Source organism: Fonsecaea monophora (genome assembly GCF_001642475.1).
Source record: "Fonsecaea monophora strain CBS 269.37 chromosome Unknown Scaff133, whole genome shotgun sequence".
Taxonomy (NCBI): domain Eukaryota; kingdom Fungi; phylum Ascomycota; class Eurotiomycetes; order Chaetothyriales; family Herpotrichiellaceae; genus Fonsecaea; species Fonsecaea monophora.
Window position 1 is genome coordinate 60,684 of NW_019174064.1, and position 12,846 is coordinate 73,529.

Genomic DNA, 12,846 nt, shown 5'->3' on the forward strand with positions numbered 1-12,846 from the left:
CATTCCCAATCACAGGAATCCTGTCCGCGCAGACGTCACCCCTGGTTTAGGAAGGGTGCCAGAGCACTTTGTCTGGATCACAATCTCACCTTCCGGACACTCTGTTCAGGATTCTGGTAAGGCCATTCTGGGACCTGTCCTCTTCCGATATCCTTGCTATCAGCATGGGCTTTCGTTGACATGGCATTGCTCGGTACGGTCAGAGTCGAGGTCCAGGAAGCAGATGTCAGACCAGGTTATACCGATGGTGTCTAGGATCCCGACGGCCACGAGCACGAAGTTGGCAGGGAAAGACAGAACGGGATGGCGCGAAGGCGCAAGGAGCGTGAACAAAGCATGTTGTGTTTTTGTCGATGAGAAAAGAGAAGAACTTTCATGAATGCACACCCTATCCATTCTCCTCACCCACAACCTGTGTGACGAGAAGTTCTATCCCTATCCTATCCCAAGTCAGACCGATATTGTTTGCATACCCGCAGTGCCATCAAGGCAATCCTAGTTTCCGGCGAGGTCCCTCGTTCTCAAAATACAACCCATGCACCATAAGTTTGATACTCCCAATCCCTGTCTCGGTATATCGGTCTCTCGGTATTGATTCTTCCTGTGTCTCGTCTGCGGCTGCTTCGCGAAGACGGTAGCAGAGCCGGCGACGGCGGTGGAGGCATCCACGGCAGAGACGAAAGCGGGATTTCCCTCGCGTCCTCGATGCTGAAGCCCTGCCTGGTGCTCATGTTGAGGCCGGTTTCCATCCCGAGGGTGGAGGTGCTCCAGTTGATGTCTTTCATCTCGTCGAGCTGCAACTGAGAGGGGGGATTCCTTTTCCTTTTGTCCCTTTTGCTGCTGTTCTTCCTCCGGCTTCCAGTGCAGTTTGTCAAGCACACCACGTCTGCCACTTTGTCCCAGAGACTCTTTTCGCTCCGAGATCGCTGCTGCGTAGTGGCAGCGGCTGGGGACGTCCCCCCCGTTTCCACTACCGTCGTCACCATCCTCTCAGCTTCTCACTGGTCCGTCCTTTCAAGACCACAGGCTGGCCTGTCAAACACGCGCCCGAAAAGACCGAGCACTCAGAAGCCAATGTACCACACAAGCCCCACGGATGTTCCTTGGGGATAGGCGCTGAAGGCTCTTTCGAGACCGTTGATCGCCTTGCGTCCCCAACGATGCACTCGTCTCTCCTCCTTGACTGAGTCACTGGTTTCCGAGGACGACGACGAGGACGAGAACACCGAGGCCGATCTCTTTGTCGAGGAACGGAAGAACTTGCGGGACCTGGTCGAGATGGATGATTGGGTCGCCGTTGATGCTTGGGTTGTCCTGCGTCGAGGGCGGGATCCTGGCTGTAATTGTGACTGTGGTATCGCGTGGGCTTCTGGGAAAGTTTGTGGTTGACGCTGAGATGTGAAGTGGGATGGGAAGGTGGACATGTATGTCATGCTTTCTGGTGTTCTTGGTCGTCGTTCGTGGCGAGGCTTTAATTGATGTTGATACTTGGTAGTTTCCGGCGTCAGAACCTGCGAGGGGAGTAGTTGGAGGGACTGATTCTTCGAACAAAGGTGCTCTATGCTGCGTAGAACCTCTTCGGGGTGACGATGATATATGTATCTCTGTGACCGGGTGGATGCGCCTGTCTTTTATAGTTGTAGTGTTACCTCAAATTCGGGGTATCACTTGTTACTCTTTAACCGTTAACCATACACATTCTGTTTTGTTTTTGTTTTTTTTTTGCCCTTTTCGACCCATAACATTCCGGGTTGTGGAGGGTAGAGAGCGGGGGAACACGAAATGATCTGAGATCCCAGGAAAAACAAAAAGTGAAAAAAATGACGGGATCGAGGCGTCTTAGGTCTGGCATTTATTATGTGTCTTTGTGGGTGACGAGCTGTCAGAGAGGGGGACAAGGGTAGCACATGTGAGCACATGTGAGGCCTGACCCAGCTCCAGCTCCAGCTCCAGCCCGAGCTCGAGCTCGGACAGGTTATCGCACCAATCACACCCACACTGACGGCTCACACTCCCGCCAGCCTGTAAAAAGGTGTGTGAGTGTGAGAGAGTGTGTGTGTCAGAGAGAGAACGAGGAGAACGAAGGAATGGAATGAGATGAGATGACATAAACACCAACACACCAACACACCTATACACGTATACGGCAGTAGGGAAGAAGCCATACTTTGGGACAAGGGATCCAACCAGCAACAACAGCTGCAGGGACAAAGCACGCCTCACTCGTTCAAGGTGGGAATTGTCCCCTGGGTCATGAACCATGGCACTATGGGAGGTAGGTTGGATCTTCAGGCCCATGACGAGGCACACGAGGCAAAAGAAACAATGTCAAAAAAAAGTAAGCAAGCAAAGCGGCCTGACGTGAGACCCAAGATCTAAGATCCCAAAACACCGAGGACAAAAATTCGCCTCCATGATTGTGATAGGTTGGGGCGGAGAAATCCTTTGTTGTAAGAAAAAGAAAGAGCAGTTCAGGATCTTAAAATGCTGTCCCTAAGGGCGAATGCTGAACCCGTCCCGGGGAAGGGGGGCACGTATGCTGTGGTGGGACAGGATAAGACAGAAGGAGGGAGAGAGAGACAGAGAGAGTGAGTGACACGAATGCGTTGTTCGTAAAACCCAAGGGCTTGCTATCAGGCCACATGGGAGGAGGACAAGGTGGTCCCCCTTCTTCAAAAACCCAAAAAGAGACATTCTCAGGCAAACCCTCCAGAGGACCCTGTGTAGGTCCTTCTGCCTTCGGGCTAAACATCAACATCATCCCTGGCGCCAATCGCCTGTACCCTGTTCAGTTCCCGTGATGATGAAAACGAAGGTGGTAGCTATCGTAAATATACTGCAACCACTCAGGAGCTGAACGCATATCATGAACACCTAATCAACCCCGTAGAAGAAACACTGGCGTAAAAAGTCAGGCCTCTTTGGAGACCACCCAAATCATCGAGTCGTCAAATCCAGATCTCACACTTGAGCGAATGTTGTTAAAACACCTGGTCTCAACAAGCCGCTGACGGCTGTGTTCTGGATCGTGGCAAACGAGAAGGACGCTGACGTTGATCGACAACCAGGTTCAAAACGATCCGAATTTGCACTTTTCGATTGGCTTCCCCCGATCCGAGAAGAATCCTGCTTGCTGGATGTGCGTTGGCTTCCCCGTCTTCTCGTCAAATAGATTAAAGCCAAAATTGGCTGCATGCGGCGGGGTGTAAAGGTGAAGGGACACGGCCACCTCATCGTTGGAAGGGTTGGATATCTTGTGCAACCCAATCTTGTCGGAGATGTAAGTGACTTCGTTTTCGTGGTACGTCGCCTCCTTGACGATCCGTGGTGGCATCAAAGCCCCATTCGACCCTGTCTTTTCGGTCAAGCTGGGCGGAAGGGCGTACAATGTTTCCTTGAGGCTCCCCTTGAGAATCTTCATCACACAATGTGCGTCCGCGTGATCATGTATCGGACTGCCTCTGCCCGGGTTCCAGACAATCACCAATAAGTTGGACTTGCCGTTTCCTTCGTCCACGAGGTTGCGGGTGTAGTTTCTGCTGAGATCGGCAAAGGCGTAATGGCGCCATTGGCTTTCTTGGGAAACGTATTGTTCCATGAGCCGTATCAATTCATTTTCATCCACATCGTCAGAGTTGATCCCTGAAGAAGGGCCAAGGACATCCGAGAGAGCTCGAACAAGGAGGTGGAAGTCGTCACAGGGGTCAATGCGGTTGAGCTGACCATAGTGGTGAGATGAAAAGGCCGGTTCAGGCTCGGGAAGGTATGGGCCTGTGGTGCTAGGTGGTTGCTGGTATGAAAGCATTTTCGACGATGTGTTATTGCTTGAACTGGTAGAACGGAAGACTGCGCAGGCCTTGAACAAAAAGATAAGGAAGAAAAGCGTAGAAAGGGCAGAAAGGGCGAAAAGTAGAAGATGAATATGGAAAATCGGCGAGAATAAAAAGGAGGGAAGGACGATCAAGGCGGTGTAAGATTGAGACTTGCCCTTTAGATAAGAATGCAAGTTGCTGCATGTAGAGAGTCGAACAGCGTGTAAGACTGCAGTAGATTCAATAAGTTTTCTCCATTCTGATACCCGGCAGACGCAGCCCTCCTGTCTCATGACCAGGGGTTGAGAGGAATCACAGCGACAGTGTGAATGGACGAGATCGACTCAAGAGATGGGCCAAGTGCCTTCAGGACCCCTCCTGGTCCCTCTAGGGAGCCGGTCGTGGCATGTTGAAACGTAAAATCTTTGACCTCGTATCCAGCTTTTGCCTACCTGTTCCAAAGACGGTGACGGGCAAGAGCGGGTGACTCGGGGTCATCGGCGACCAAAAGATTGGTCGAGCATGACGATCGAGATTAGTGGTTGGCCCGCTGAGCATGTTTAGAGTGGCGAGCCCAAAGCTTAAACGAGAAGGAGGGCCGCAGAGAATGCACGATACCTGCAATATGGGCTTTGTAGAGACAGCGACGGCGAGGTATGAGGTTGAGCGACGGTGACGATGACAAGGCTGGCATGCAAGGCTCTGATATATCCACTTCCATCTCTTGAAGAGCTAACAAGAACCCTTGGGAGCGAGACATATGGGCTATTTATGAGGATTGATGAAAAGGAATTGTCCAGTCTCGAGGCCGAGCGATTGCGTGATCGGGTCTGTGCTCTGTGAGTGGCTCAAGGTAGTGAGTGGCAAAGGGTAAGAATGACCAGCCTGATTGGGAACAGTGGGAGGAAGTTATACGAAGTACGAAGGAGAGATGAGGTACGTACCTGCCACGTGATGCTAGATGTCACCCGGCCATAGGGTCACGGGGCCTGGCTCGTGTGTAGGTGCCCAACGATAAGGAACACGCGAAAATTAGGGGAAGCACCAGGGGCTACCAAGAGGGCGCCGTGGCACCAAGACAACGCCCAATCCATTACCTCATCGGCAACCCCCTCACCTGTGGGTGCCTGCGCTCTGCCACGCCTACTAATGTTTTCTTTGCGGGGCACCCGTCCACACAATTTTTGTCTCGAACCGCCATGTGGTGGTGGTTGTACAAAGCCATTTCAACATCGTGTGCTTGATCATTTCACGTCGCACAGCGGTCGCAAAGGATTGTTACACAGCGTTCTCCTATTGTCTCGTTTTCGCTCTTCTCCGATAGCTGCCATCCTCCCATCCATCCTTCACCAAACACCAACTGTGGAAATTCGTTCCCAAATATCACTACCCAGAAGTCCTTGAACGCACCCCCGTCCTGCCTCAGCGGTCGTCGATCCTCAGCCTCATTCGCGTCCTCATCCCGGATCGGTAATTGCCCCCTTCGGACATTGCGCTTGCAAAGCCCACGATGGCTACCACCGTGGACAAAATCAAGGAGATCGAGGCCGAAATGGCTCGGACCCAGAAGAACAAGGCCACTTCTTTTCATCTGGGCCAGCTCAAGGCCAAGCTGGCCAAACTGAAGAGGGAGCTCTTGACACCGTCATCCTCTGGCGGTGGTGGTGGCAGTGGATTTGATGTTGCCAGAACTGGTGTTGCATCCGTCGGCTTTATTGGGTTCCCTTCGGTGGGAAAGTCCACCTTGATGAGCCGCTTGACAGGACAACACTCTGAAGCCGCTGCATACGAATTCACCACCCTCACTACCGTCCCCGGCCAAGTCCTGTACAATGGTGCCGCCATTCAGATGCTGGATCTGCCCGGTATCATTCAGGGTGCAAAAGACGGCAAGGGTCGTGGCCGTCAAGTCATTGCCGTCGCCAAAACTTGCCACCTGATTTTCATTGTCCTCGATGTGAACAAACCACTGACGGACAAGCGGGTCATTGAGGCGGAGCTGGAGGGGTTTGGCATCCGCATCAACAAGGAACCGCCCAACATCGTTTTCAAGAAGAAGGACAAAGGCGGCTTGAATATCACGAGTACAGTTCCCCTGACACATATCGACCATGACGAAATCAAAGCTGTCATGAATGAGTATCGGATTTCGTCGGCCGATATTGCCATCCGTTGCGACGCCACGATTGACGATTTGATTGATGTCTTAGAAGCCAAGAGCAGGAGTTACATTCCCGTAATATACGCCCTCAACAAAATCGATTCGATAACCATTGAGGAATTGGATCTACTCTACCGCATCCCGAACGCCGTTCCCATCAGTTCCGAGCACGGGTGGAACATTGACGAGCTCCTGGAACAGATGTGGGAAAAGCTGCAATTAAAACGTATCTACACAAAACCGAAGGGGAAACAGCCCGATTACAGTGCGCCGGTCGTATTGAGAAAGAATGCTTCAACGGTGGAAGACTTTGTAAGTCACTGGCCCGAAGCCGTCTGGAGATATTTCGCCCACTAATCTATTTTTAGTGCAATGCCATCCACAAGACGATCGTAGAGCAATTCAAGCATGCGATTGTATATGGGAGATCTGTCAAGCACCAACCCCAACGGGTAGGACTTGCGCATGAACTGGCCGACGAAGATATCAGTGAGTTCTGCAACGTGCCTGTCCTCAAATCTTGTCCCTGGCATGCTGACATTGCTGTTCATCTAGTCACTATCATCAAAAAGTGATGCAGTCAAACTCTCCATTCGTTTCAGCTTGCTAACCCTGAACGCCTATCAAAATCTCAACAAGATGCATTTCAGGATTGAGGCCGCCTCAAGGTTTGACACCATCAACCACGGACCCTTTTCCTGCTCAATGAGGCTAGATGCCTCACCCTTCCGCCATCCCCGCGTCTTCGGATCGAGAACATCACATTCCTTAGCCTGCGGTTGGTGATCAGCATCAGGGGTTGGGATTCTGCTGCCCAAACGGGTGGACAACAGCACCATGCTGCGACGATGATGGTGGCCAATCTACTCAAACCCTACCCCTTAAGCGCAGCGGGCAAGAATGCGGTCGAACAGATTTCATGCCCAACGTTATTACAATGGATAAAGAGCTCTCGCTTCACGGAGCTCCCGTCTCACATGGGGAAATGTCCCCATGCTAGTCAGTGAGGAACTTGGATGTCCCTGGTCTGCACTAGGTGTCATGATCCACCTGGAAGCCGAATCTATTGGCCGCCAAAGAGGTATAGCAGTATAGAAACGCTACCATGCCATCGACGTCATTACACTGGAACACAATGCAGCACGTAAAAGCGGCAGGGGTGGAACTGTAGTCCGCCTCATTGTCAGCCAATAACGACATGCAAGAAGAAGACGTTGAGGAGAGGAGCCTACTCACTTTCTCTTTGAAACAGTTTATTGATTAATGGCGGTTGGAATGTCCCGATTGAGGATCCCTGCTCCTCAAGTGCGGAGAAGCTGCTCGAGCTGGAAAAGGTGGATGAGGCGGACGGGGTGGGCGACCAGGATCTGAGCTGGAGGCTTGCAATTCCCTCCCTGCCCTGGCATGAGCCCAACGCTGAATTCTCCGCCCACACGCAGGCAGTTCGGAGCACGAGCTACAAAGATCAGGCTACAAAATACGGGTGCTCAATGGGGTGATTTCAAAGGCGCGGCCGAGGGGTCAAAGCTGCATGGAAACGACTTTGGTCATGGAGGGTCAGCATTGCTTCTGATATGCTGGTACCTAGCCCATCGGCCACCCGGCACCACATCTCCGCGACCATTGACAAGGGCGGTAGAAGACTCGACTGCAGGAGAGAGGAGCTTCCTCGAAATGCATGGACGGGCTGCTCTGCTTGTCCTGGAAGTTATACCCTCCCTTCCATGAATCAGTTTGTGGTTGTGCTTGCTCTTGTGGAAGTACACTCAGCTCCAGCTGCATCGAGAAGGGGATGTTGTCGGCCGAGCCAACAGAGGGCCTTGATAGCAAATTTGCATCCACCTCTTTCTTACCCCTCCGAGCGAGAGCTCGAATTTGTGCAGACATCGACGGTCCTGACATCCCCTGTCTAGTCGACTGTCCGAAATGCTGGTGGGGGGTTTTGGTTCCAATGACCATCCTGGTCTTGTCCTGCTTGCTTCACTCATGGGCTTTTGCGATTTGGCCCTCCACCTAAAAGCGCCACGAACACGCTCGGGGCCTTCCCGAGTCTGCCGCTCTCAGGTTTGAGTAGGGGCAACGAACATACCAAGCTGTCCGCCTCGCCGCGTACCGACCTGCTGCTTGAGGCATCAGAGTTTGGAGGGATCCCTTGCCTTGCGGTCTTTTCCATGCAACCTTGTTCTCCTGCTAGACGTGGCACCCTCTTGAAATTGTGGACCTACATATACGGACTGCCTCTTTTCGTGGTGAGGGACTCAGAATCCCCTGGCAGGGCATGCGCCAATGACGTCGTGGGCGAGGGAGGAGAGAAGAGGAGAGGCGCTGGAAGGTGTGGGAGGACAGGCTCGGGTACGAGTAGACAGATACTCTGGGGTTAGGATAGAAACGAACAAAAGACTGGTTACAGAATTTGGTGAGGCTTTCCTGCTTTGTACTGCACAGGAAATCTACACTGAATCAAAGCGGATTAATGGATTGGGTGCAGTACGAGGTACATGGCAAGGACTGGGCAATTGGGTAACGACAACTAATGCTTCACCACCAACCCCGTTAAAACGTCATATTTCTCTTTCCCTGCTTTTTTGACACTGGTCTCAACCATAGAGATTGGAAGGGACCAGAAAAAAGTCTATAGCATGACTATTTTCCTGTCACAAGGAGTGCAAGACCTTTCTTCGCCTGCCCGATTGGGCTTCACGATCAGAACCAGGAGTCTCAGAGGTTCTCTTCCCCATACCCACCAAAGTACTCCGTATTGTGGGCGGCCTCGTCCTATTTGTCCTTTTTCCTTTATCTTGCCGCCGAGTCCTTCCCTTCCCGCCAACCACGACACCCGACACTCGTTTCGTGTGCCTGTTGGCTCCTCGTCATTTCTCTCCAGTACCTCTGGCGCTGCCCATATTCGGACAGGGAGTCGCCAAAGCCAACACTGGCGCAGCTGCCATCGTGGATCCCACCCCGAGTCAAGAGGAGGAAAGGCACTGCTGGGTGGCTACGACCTCCACTCAATCAAGTCCAATGCGAGCATCTGTCAATTCCTTACGGGCTTCCTATTACTTCTAACTCGCCAAACCCACCCAGCCAGTCTAGACATGCTCCTCTCCACGGACCCACGCCTTTGTCGCACAAGGAACAACTGAATTAGCCGACGTCCTCATTGCCCCCACGCATACGGAGTAGAATGCAATAATACACAATACCCGTCAGATTGTTTGGCTTTACTGTACAGTACCAAGGTGACAGGGGTTGCCCAAGGACAATAAATTCTGGGGCCGTTGGTCGTGCTGGTCTTGCTACTTACGCCACGACAATGGTGAGGGCCAGTCCCTTAACGACTCGCCCTTAAAACGGAGGGGCGAGCCATGCGATTGTGCAGATGGGAGATCCTATGGTCCGCAGGGAATCACTTGTGGCCTCAGATCACCCGCGTCATGCTCGGTCGCTAGCGGACCGTCCAGGAAGGGACGAGGCTAGCCGGAGCGCTGAAGCCTCTATTGCAGGTCTTCGCATCCGACTGATTTGGACTTATCCTCGAGTCAACCATTTGGCTCCGCTAGATTCGACGCCGCTCGGTATTTTTGCGAGTTTGCGTGGGGCTTATGAATCTCAACTGGTCCTGGTCTGGAGAGATGCCCCAGAGGGACACCAGGATTGGGACCTACCTGGTCGTGCAAGAGAGTCTGCATTTGTACAAATGGTTGCCCGTGGTATCCTAGTCTGTCTTCCTCCCTCCCCCATCTCGAAACATCCACGGAAGAACAACCGATTCTCGGCCTGCCCTTCGCTTCCTTGTCGTATACCTTTAGTGAAGCTGCGACACACAAAGAGGCCCCCTCCTTTCGGGTAACGATCTCGACTCACCAAAGCACCAATTTTTGCCCGCCCGGCGTTGACGCTACGGGGCAGCTCACAGTGGCGTGTCAAGGATTGAGAGAGAAATAAGGCGGGTCCAAGCGAAAGAAGGATTGGCAAGACGGTGCGATACACCCTGGACACGCCCCCAAAGCATGCCCTGTTCATCCCTACGCCTGCCTACAAGGTTTCCCCCCTCCTCAATACTAAACCCACTGCTAGCGGGCAGAGTTTGTGAGGGCCGTTCCTTTACCGGGCTGCCGCTAACCGTCCCTAAGCCGTTGCATAATAGGCTATAGGCTCGTCTGCCGCCCTGAAGTCCTTTAGTCTGCCACCTGCAGACGTGCGGATTGCGCTCGGAAGCCCTCCCAACGGCTCCCCTCAAAGCATATCGAGACTCTTTTTCTCTCAGTGGATTTCCAAAGCATAGACATCTGGAGGTGTGGGCACACATCCAGAACCACTACGCCTTGTGCAGCATCACAATCCAAACAAGGACAAAGCAATATCAGAAAGCAGCCCATACAGCAACCCTGTCCTAAGCACCTGCGGCCCAAGCTTCCACCACATAACGCCCCCTCGCGCCTTCAAAGCAAGCCCTAGTCGACTCTCTCCTTGAAGCCTGTCCGGGCCCCCCGGTCGACGTCCATCCCCAGTTCTGAACTTAACCTCAATTCGTCCAGCTTGAGCTCGTCTGCACAGTTGCAGACTGCCTGGGCCTCATCATCAGGTGTGCTCCCCACACACACACACACCTCGTTCAAGACGTTCCCTCTTTTATCATATGCTCGTGCTGCCCCCTCAAGCTTGATTTCAGGTCCACCTTCACGCCCCGTCGGTCTCTGAACACCCTCTGTACCTTGATCCTCTCTCTGAAGGTCTCAAGGCTCTGGGGGTCGTGCAAGCCAGGCTTCTGGGACCGCAGGCTACGTGTGTCGTGTGAGAGCATCACTGAGGATCAGTGGCATGCGTTATCAAATCATATTGGTGCCTCGGTCAGCATAGTATCACCCGTATAATTCGAACACCAATGCTGGTCCTGTTGAACATGCCACCAGAGAGTCAAGATTCGCAGCATACTGGCTATGGCCAAAATGGTTGGATAGGTGTTCCCAACAACATGCCAAATGGCATTCCAAATGGTTATTCCACCAGCCCTCAAACGACGATCTCGCCAATGCAGGAATTCCCGCAATTTGAGTACCACCACCAACACCAACATAACACGCCGATGCCTATGGAGCCGGCTTACCCTATACAACGACCTTCGCCATTTGCATCCTCGCATGCACCGATGCCACCGCCCCTCGTTATGCCGAACAACGTTTTGTGGCCAAGTATGCTGGCCAGTCAACCCCAGGGATCCTACCAGCCGTCAATTTTGCCTGCTGCACCAATGCAGACTCCATTGTCTGCAGGGTCAACATCTGATATGACACCAACTAGTGCCAAGACGAACACGTCTCGTCGCAAGTTGACGGACGAGGAACGTCGTCAGATGTGCATTGAGGCCGAGCAGAACCCGACCATGAAGCAGACCCAGATTGGAGGTACGTAACCGTCCTCGACTTCAGTGTTGGTTCTGACCCTGTCTAGCAAAGTTCAACGTGGAGAGGAGGTACGCTCGATACATTGTGCTGGTGGATTGTAACCCGAGGACTAATATTGTGTAGCACGGTGTCGAAGATTCTGCGACAGCGGGACAAGTACATGAATCCGCAGTCCAAAGAGGAGAGTGTCAGCCCCATTAAAAAGAACAAGGCCAAATTACCGGACTTTGAGAAGACCCTGACCAACTGGGTCAAAAACCAGCAGAAGAAGGGCCTCCCCATCACGGATGAGGATCTTCGAAAACAGGCGCAGGTCTTCTCATTCAGCAGAAGTGACCAAGCGGTGGTCTCTAGTGCCGACTGGCTGGAGAAGTTCAAACGCAAGAATCGGCTCAACGCGCTCAAGGCCGATCCAGATTCGACCTTTGTGGATTCCAGCTCGACTTCACTGTCACACACGCCTCATGACGGCTCACCCGCGTCGTCCAATGGTCTTGTATCTCCTCCGATGTCAGCAATCGAGGAGCAGATCGAAGAACCCTCGGTCAAGATCGAGACCAACAACGAGTTCTTCGACTTTGGGGATGGAAAATCAACGTATACACCTCAACCCAGGCTTGATCGTGAGGAGACATCAGAGTCCGTCATTTCCCCAATGTCCGTAGAAATGGCACGCAGTGACCAAGATGGAATCGACATGCTCGAAGAGGCGGATGATACAATGGGGCCATCTAACCGTCAGAGAAGCCAGACATACTCTCACGCACCGAATTCAGGCACAGCCTCACGCCCATCCTCATCGGGTCACAACCGACCCTCACTGCCTGTACGCTCTCTGACAGCAACCACGGTAACAGTGACGACAGCAGAGCAACGACCTACCGCCATCGACCCCCGGCAGATGATGAAACGTCACAAGAGCGTGCCCGACATCCACTACCCTGAACAGGTGCGCTTTTCAGCCATGCATCCTCCACCATTGCCACGATCCGCCGATGCTTCACCCATAAGCAATCCGGTTACACCAGCGGAAGAGGATATCATTCGAGCGTTGCACGCCACCAAAACATTGCTGGAACAGAACCCAGCCGTAGCAGAGCCGGACGATTACCTGGCGATTGGCAAACTGATACAGAAGATCAAAGCCCTCCGACCAACAGCACCGATACTGCCAGGAGGGATGCACCCAATTGATATCATGGATAGTCCTCGCATCTCCAAAAAGAGGACCATTCTCGGCATCTCGACCTAAAGGGCAACACGACTTACTAGAGCTATAACGGCTCAGAGATATGCTTGACTTTGTTGTTGTTGTCGTCTTTTTTTTTTCTCATTGAGACAATCATTTTTTGAAGTATCTGGCGCAGCTACCGTTGCATTTAGCATGCAAGAGAAGACGACACTCATTTGTTTATGAACAGCGTCCAACATTGGAGAAACGGGAAAATCACATACATGGAAGAGAATG

General features: G+C 52.6%; 3 protein-coding genes across 3 annotated transcripts; 2 read left to right on the plus strand and 1 right to left on the minus strand.

Moving 5' to 3' along the window:
* Positions 1-3,070: 3,070 nt before the first annotated feature.
* On the minus strand, positions 3,071-3,805 carry AYO21_10839 (hypothetical protein; the record flags this gene model as incomplete). The annotated part of the gene is made up of 1 exon (XM_022660747.1): positions 3,071-3,805. One exon carries the CDS (start codon positions 3,803-3,805, stop codon positions 3,071-3,073), a length of 735 nt encoding a protein of 244 aa, XP_022506958.1.
* A 1,517-nt stretch (positions 3,806-5,322) lies between these two features.
* AYO21_10840 (ribosome-interacting GTPase 1) lies at positions 5,323-6,548 on the plus strand (the record flags this gene model as incomplete). Its single annotated transcript, XM_022660748.1, has 3 exons — positions 5,323-6,285; positions 6,342-6,462; positions 6,529-6,548. The coding sequence occupies 3 exons, from the start codon at positions 5,323-5,325 to the stop codon at positions 6,546-6,548; spliced, it is 1,104 nt and encodes a 367-aa protein (XP_022506959.1).
* Positions 6,549-10,876: 4,328 nt separating this feature from the next.
* Positions 10,877-12,630, plus strand: AYO21_10841 (hypothetical protein; the record flags this gene model as incomplete). The annotated part of the gene is made up of 3 exons (XM_022660749.1): positions 10,877-11,378; positions 11,425-11,446; positions 11,502-12,630. 3 exons carry the CDS (start codon positions 10,877-10,879, stop codon positions 12,628-12,630), a joined length of 1,653 nt encoding a protein of 550 aa, XP_022506960.1.
* Between the last annotated feature and the right edge of the window lie 216 nt (positions 12,631-12,846).